Source organism: Sinocyclocheilus grahami, unplaced genomic scaffold (genome assembly GCF_001515645.1).
Source record: "Sinocyclocheilus grahami isolate Dianchi unplaced genomic scaffold, SAMN03320097.WGS_v1.1 scaffold1.1, whole genome shotgun sequence".
NCBI lineage: Eukaryota > Metazoa > Chordata > Actinopteri > Cypriniformes > Cyprinidae > Sinocyclocheilus > Sinocyclocheilus grahami.
The window spans coordinates 97323-104618 of record NW_015505180.1 but is presented as its reverse complement, the minus strand read 5'-3'; the positions used below and the strand labels follow the sequence as shown (position 1 = coordinate 104618).

The 7296-nt window shown below is 37.7% G+C and overlaps 3 protein-coding genes across 3 annotated transcripts in view; 2 read left to right on the top strand and 1 right to left on the bottom strand.

The window, feature by feature from the left end:
* Positions 1-4923, top strand: part of LOC107589730 (scavenger receptor cysteine-rich type 1 protein M130-like) — an 18365-nt gene extending 13442 nt beyond the window's left edge. The window contains exons 12-23 of the mRNA XM_016278281.1: positions 52-202; positions 410-712; positions 964-1041; positions 1224-1538; positions 1644-1865; positions 1964-2047; positions 2157-2186; positions 2646-2705; positions 2932-3009; positions 4131-4193; positions 4357-4419; positions 4548-4923. Of these exons, the coding sequence (XP_016133767.1) occupies positions 52-202; positions 410-712; positions 964-1041; positions 1224-1538; positions 1644-1865; positions 1964-2047; positions 2157-2186; positions 2646-2705; positions 2932-3009; positions 4131-4193; positions 4357-4419; positions 4548-4597 (1497 nt within the window). The 3' untranslated portion in view covers positions 4598-4923. The remainder of the gene's footprint in view (positions 1-51; positions 203-409; positions 713-963; positions 1042-1223; positions 1539-1643; positions 1866-1963; positions 2048-2156; positions 2187-2645; positions 2706-2931; positions 3010-4130; positions 4194-4356; positions 4420-4547) is intronic.
* Positions 4924-5172: 249 nt separating this feature from the next.
* On the bottom strand, positions 5173-6681 carry LOC107548114 (thyroid transcription factor 1-associated protein 26 homolog). The gene is made up of 4 exons (XM_016263620.1): positions 6505-6681; positions 5848-6190; positions 5599-5710; positions 5173-5418 (listed from the first exon to the last, which is right to left on the bottom strand). Exons 1-4 carry the CDS (start codon positions 6656-6658, stop codon positions 5254-5256), a joined length of 774 nt encoding a protein of 257 aa, XP_016119106.1. The 5' UTR covers positions 6659-6681; the 3' UTR covers positions 5173-5253.
* Positions 6682-6865: 184 nt separating this feature from the next.
* Positions 6866-7296, top strand: part of LOC107589640 (methyltransferase-like protein 25) — a 12017-nt gene continuing 11586 nt past the window's right edge. The window contains exon 1 of the mRNA XM_016278173.1: positions 6866-7176. Coding sequence (XP_016133659.1) covers positions 6972-7176 — 205 coding nt within the window. The 5' untranslated portion in view covers positions 6866-6971. The remainder of the gene's footprint in view (positions 7177-7296) is intronic.

Here is a 7296-nt window from a genome sequence, read left to right as displayed (position 1 = left end):
CATGTGGTGTGCAGACAGCTGCAGTGTGGAGTGGCCCTCAGTAACCAGCAGGTACCAGCCTGGTTTGGTCCTGGTTCTGGACCCATATGGCTGGATGAGGTGGAGTGTGAGGGGAATGAGACATCCCTGTGGAGCTGCTCTTCTCCAGGCTGGGGAAAACATGACTGTCAACACAAGGAGGATGTAGGAGTCGTGTGCTCAGGTAAACAGTACAGTAGTGGAAATGCTTTCCATAGATGTATTTATTGTTTTTCAGAAAAATATTCTACATTTTAATGGCATATTATTAGGCTGACGTAATATTTAAGATGCTTTCAGTGATTTCGGCATGCATTATCTTTGAATTAACTAGTTATTTTGGTGATAATCTGAATTCCATTTGTTTTAATGCTCATTGTTTTGCATCTAGAGTTTAAAGAGATCAGGTTAACTGAGGGCTGTGAAGGGAATGTGGAGGTTTTCTACAATGGATCCTGGGGTAATATGTGCTGGAATCAGATGGACGGAGACACAGCGAGTCTGATCTGTCAAGAGCTGAACTGTGGAAGATCTGGGGTTTTGTCTGATTCTACAGCAAGAGTGAAATCAGCTCCTAACTGGCTAGATGAAGTTGCATGTCGACCACATGATTCCACTTTATGGCAGTGTCCATCTTCAACCTGGGGACAGAATAACTGTAGTGAAGATGAAGTGGCTAAGATCACCTGCTCAGGTTGGATAATATTTAAAAATGTTAATATGGCCTCAATAATCATGTTTCTGTACATACATTTTATGTCTAATGTGGTAAATAAATGAATATTTCTGAAAACTAAAGTGAGCTGATAGGAATAGTAAAATCATTTGTGAGGCTAAAATGTTTAGCAGTTTTCACAATGATAATTTGTTTTCCCTGAAAGATGTCATATGTTTCATCCTAATGTGCTCTTTACTTTTTTTCATTTGATCATGTTGTAATCTCAGAGGAGGAAACTTATGAGTCTTCTCAGAGTCATCTGACATGTTTTACCTCACCATCTCCTTACCAGAGACAATGCACAAGTAAGTTTAGTCACAACAGATTTGTTGAATGTTTGTTAATGTAGGACTATATTTTCCTAGTATATTACTGTTTAAATTATTAATATCTGCATTTTTGTTATTTACCTACAATAATCGGTTTTCTGTAAATGTAAATGTTGTGCTGATGCTAGTCAGTGCTGGTTGATGTGTGTGTGTTTTAGATCATATTCCTCTCAGACTGATTGGAGGGGAGGGCCGGTGCTCTGGGAGGCTGGAGGTGTATCATAACGCTGTGTGGGGCTCAGTCTGTGATGATCAGTGGGACATCAGCGATGCTCAGGTGGTCTGCAGGCAGCTGGGTTGTGGAGCAGCACTGAGGACTGATGGGATTTCCGCCTTTGGTGCTGGTGAAGGTGTTGTGTGGATGAACAAAGTCGAGTGCAGAGGGAATGAGATTCACCTGTGGGACTGTCCTCTCTCCCTGAATAACCACACTGACTGCTCCCGGAAAAAGCTTGTTAGACTCACCTGTGCAGGTCACAACAAAACATATAACAACATAAAGGAATACTATTCATTTGATCATTTTAGAGTTAATAATATACGTTAAATCAGTCATGATTTTTTATGTCTTTTGACAGATTTGTCAGATGTGTCAGTGTCCACTACTCCTGCCACAACATCATCAGCTTCTCCTCCAGTTTCTCCTTCAGTGCGCTCAACATCAGTCACTCCTTCACAAACTCCTCCAGCAGCGTCTCCCTCCGTCCCCCCAGTGCTTGTGATTGTTCTGGGAGTTGTGCTCTTACTGCTCTTAGTGCCACTGCTTATACTGATTCAGCAGAACAGAGTGATGAGGAGAGGTAGGAGAGATCCAGAGACTGTCATATTGTGTCTTATTCAGTGTGTGATCAGTCATGTGTTGTGAACTGACAGCAGGTTTGTCTGTCTACACTCACAGCTCTCTCTAAGAGGAGACACAGGACGACGACTGAGGCCGTTTATGAGGAGATTCAGCACAGACACAATCACTTCACTCAGAGGGGTGAGACATGAGCCATCAATCTCATTTAATACCATTAATAAGAGAGTCTGTCAGACAGTTGATGTTCATCTATTATTAGTCCTGTTAAACCTCCTGCTTCAAACCACAGAATTCCTGACAGAAAACCACAGAGCTGCAGGTGCATGTTTGTGTGTGTGTGTGTGTGAGAGAGAGAGAGAGAGAGAGAGAGAGAGAGAGAGAGAGAGAGAGAGAAAGAGAGAAAGAGAGAAAGAGAGAGAAAGAGAAAGAGAAAGAGAAAGAGAGAGAATGTCTCTTCCTGTGTGTATTTTAGACGGTAATAATAAGGTTTATATGTTTATATGATAAGGTTTATATGTTTTTAAGTGTAGGTACAGGTGTGTGTTTGTCTCTTCCTGTGTGTATACTTCTGGAAGGCAGTGAGGAATGGGTTTATGTGATGATATATGTGTGTTTGCTTATAGGCCAAACAAAAAAAATGGTATTTCTTTCTTTAACGTTTTTAAAATGTAAGTAATAAGTTGTCACTAACACAATGCTTTATGATCCAGAGGAAATGAGGATTCAGTCTGTTTGTAATGATGAACATGTTTCTGACTGTTCTGCTCTCCTTTAACAGGGAGTCTCATCTCTGAAGAACTGCATTCTGGGTATGAAGATGCTGATGAGCTTCTCTCAGGTTAGAGAGAAATCACACATATAAAATATAATGCTACCACTAAAGGATATATGTGACCAATGACTCAACTGTTCATAATACTAAAACTTTTATCTTATTAGAAAAAGTGCTCAACACTGCATATTATGATGATGTCAACAATGGCAGGCCTGCAAGAGCATATTTTACAGTTTATTTCCAAAAATATTCAAAAAATGCCCAAAATATACAACATGTCTTGATGCAGATGAGATGGTGAAGGAAGTCACACCGGGATACTATGATGATGTTATTACTGACAGACTGAAACCAGATCGTGAGACAGGTGTCACTCTGTTATTCTGTAATTGGATGAAATGTTTAAAATATATAAAATAGGGGTGTTCAGTGCTCCTGGAGGGCCAATATTATACAGAGTTTAGCTTCAACCAGCTCCAACACACTTGCCTGTAAGTTGCTAGTGGCTGCTTCTCAAACCGAAAGACGCATCCTTGTAAGGCTGCAAATCTGGGCTGCCACGTCATCAAGCTCCATCGAAGAACATTTTAAATTGAAGGATCCTTAGTAGGCAGTCTTCATTTCCCATCCTTCATTCAGCCTGTTTTGAAGGATGCATCAAGTGTATCTTTCGCATCCTTCAATTGTCCACAATCCTTTGCACAGATTCCAATTTATGAAAAATGAATTATCTGAAAATGAATCGACACTGAGCTTGTTCAATTTCATTAGGTTATGCAATACGGGGAAAAAAGGTGAAGGCATTATGTTTTCATTTGTTTAGTTGCAAATAAATCACATAATGATAAACTATGTGTAATATAAACCAGTGGGTGACCACATACAGTTGTCATTACCTGTACTGCATTAAAAGAAAGTAAAAAAAAAGTCTTGAAATTATAATTCTAGTAGTATTTTCCTGCTGTGACCGCGGGGGCAGAAACATTTATGACGTAGCCATGTACACTAAGTAGACCGTCTCATTCTAGCATTTAATGCTGAGAAGGACTCTAGACTTGAAGACTCAGAAGGACTGGACTAGGAAGGATGCATCCTTACTAGGATGTGTCCTTCCATTTGAGAATCTCCCAGTGAGTCTTAAGACCTTGATTACTTTGGTTCAGGTGTGTTTAATTAACGTCGGAGCTAAACTCTGCAGGACAGTGGCCCTTCAGGAACAGGTTTGGACACCCCTGATATGAAATCTCTCTCTCTCTCTCTCTATATATATATACATACAGTATATATATTGTATGGGTGTAATGTCTCATGTTAAATTTGTAGAATACAGACCTGAGAGCTATGATGATATCATGACGAGCGGACAGAACTCTGATATTAAAAAAGGTGTTTTACTTTTTTTTGTGACTATATTTAACAATACCTTGATGCTCAGTACTTATATGATGATGTGACATTTGTTCTGTTTATATCTTCATGTATGTGTAGTGGACACATTAGATCATTATGATGATGTCATCATTATTGGACAGAACTTTCAAGATGTAATGAGTGAGTCACACAGAACTGCAATTTATCACTCTTATATTTGTTTCTATGATATATTGAACATACATAAATCTAATAGTCTCAGACAGTCATGAGGAGAAAGAGAACTATGGCACAAGCTGTGTTACACATTACAATGTGAGGTTTTATTTCACATGTGTATCAGAGGGAGATCAGGAGGAGTATGATGATGTGAAGAACAGCAATGAAGATGAGAGAAACCTGTTTGGTAAGTTATTGTCACCTTTTTACATAATCTACTTTCAATCATTATGTTGCTCACTTAAACTCTATTTAAATTAAATTGTGATGCATTTATAAAGATGAACATGTGAATTTGCTTGTTTTTAAAAACAGACTATGATGATGTGGGGGAAGAGTCAAATAAAGAGGGAGGGGCCATATGACTCAATGGCTACACTCTCCGCCTCTGTTCATGAAATCATATTACAGTTACTGGAGCTGCTGGGAGATTCTTATATTGCTACTAATGCATCAATGCCTTATGTTTTATGTTATTTTAAATATTTTTGTATGAAATGCTACATACTTTGCAAAATTCAGAATCAACAAATTTAAATATTTGTATTTGAGCATTTGGTATTTTTTATTTCTATTTTGATATCAATGCTTTTCACCTAATAAACAAAAGATACCATTCCAACATCATGTCACAAAAATATTTTTAAAAGAGCGGTTAGAGAAAAGGACCGAAACTTATGCTATAAATGTTTAAGGAAGTACTTTTAGGCACTATTGTACTTTTAGGCTACTGACCATTATTAACTTAAATATAATGATAAAAATGGATTTACCACATAATAGATATTATTAAGCTTCATGTTTTCCATAAGTTTACTGTCATAGCATCAGTTCATTACTGTTAGCTTGAATTAACTTAAGATGAGTATAATTTAATATATTATTTACAAGAAATATTACAGGAAAAGACAAAGGTATACACATTGAGTTAAAAAAAAATACAAAAACTCCTCACTCAAACTGCAGTTTATTGTGTAATGGTCCATTTTAACTTTAGTCTAATTTTATGGATGATACTGAATTATTTGCGTTGAGCTTGAATCTTTTGCAGCAATAGCTCCATATGCAGGTTAAGGTTGGGCTGACCCTTTTTGGTTTTCCTTTTCAACAACTGATATGTTGCCGTCTTCTTCTCCTTGTATTTCTTCAGAGCCTCCTCTCGCTGAGCTTTGTCTTTCAAGAATTCCTACACAGACACGCATAATAAAACATGCATCAATCGTTTGCCAAAGAACGTAAAGGATGATTAAAATATGTATGTTTACATGACATAATGGGTCCTTAATGACAGGAGATTCATTAGGGAATGGAAAACTGTACAACAATTCCATCATACTGATACATTTGCTAGGTTTTATTTCCTCACCTCACTTTTTCGTGCACGTTCCTCCTTTATCCTTTCATATTCTTGCTTTGTCTTCTTATACGATGACATTTTCTGCTTCTGCTTCCTTTGGATGAATGGAGTCTTGTGGGAGCTGATGACACAAATCAGAAATCAGGAATGTGGCTTTGTATATTTGTGTGTGTGTATGTATATATACACACACACACACACACACACACACACACACACATACATACATAAACGGATACATACTAGCTGTTACAGTACCTGTCAGACTCTGCTGGTTCATTAGCTGAATCAGAGGCAGTAGTATTGTCAGTCGTCGTGTTTGAGATGTGTTTCTCAGTGAAAGGAGAATCCAGCACTGTTTTTAGTTCATCGTCTGCCTCTGTCTCTTCATCTACTGCTCTCCCTTTAGATCTTTTCTCCTTTTTTTCTTGTTCTTCTTCATCTAGTCGTTCTCTTTCCGCCAGGTATAGATGTCTCAGATGCTCGGGATATTCCTCCTCTAACTGGATTTTTGATGGTTGCATTTTTTTCCTCTCTATTCGAAGAAGTTTGTTGTATTCATGTTTTATTTTCTCCTTCCTTTTCAAAGCAAACCCCTGACCTGAGAGAGAGATGAGATTCAAACAGAATACATTCCAAGTTTAGGCCTTTTTATGCACACTTATGAACTATTTATTGTATATACTGGTTGAAAGCGATGTATGCAAAAGAAGCCTTGGATTATACTTTAAGGAAATGGTATAAACACTTTCAAAAATATATGTAACCAACATTACTACAAAGAATGCATATCTAAGCACTAGGCACGTGCGTTTTACACTAGATTTTTTCTCATTTCAGACGTCTTTAATTGACCCTTATGACAAAGTAGTTTATTCAGAGTGAATTTTCTACCTTGAATACACATTTACTCACCCTCTTTTAAACTACCATCAAAAACTTTGTTCTCCGGAACCCATTTTCTTTTCCTTTTGGCTTGGTGTGATAAACCACCATGTGCGAATTTGTTATTAAAGCATTTTCCTCTAATTGGACCTTTACTTTTTGCATTTTGTTTTAAAGGTGCCATGTCTCACGTTAGCTTAACATCTGCTCACACTAGTATGTGGACAAAACGGATGTTTCTCGTGTGAAGAGTCAAGACGCACAATAATGACGTACGGATGGTCGCAAGGCATTACTAATAAAAAAACGCCATTTTTGTGAGGGCAACATATTCGATTCGCCCATTCAACTAAACGCAGACTGGTACACCCAACATGGCCGTACATTCGCTCGCTCAGTGGCTCAGTGATATCCTGATTTGACTACTTATGTCTTAAATTCTGTGTCAACAGCTGCTGCTCACGCTAAATATTCTCACTTTTCTGTGCCCGTGAACAATGGCATTTAATGACATACCCATCGACACTTTAAAAAGAAAAATAGATGAAGCTAAGCGCTTTCTCTCCATATCGTTAAGTATCTCAAATGCGCACACTGTGGACTTTTACACGCGTGATGTTTGGAGCATGTTCATGTGTGTGAGTCCAGAGGAAGTGTTGTGTGCTATCAGTTCCACACAAGACCGCATGGGGGCGATAGAAGGTAAGAGGCGCTCAATCTGATTTATGGTGCATCCTTTTATTTTATATATATATATATATATATATATATATATATATATATATATATATATATATATATATATATATATATATATATATA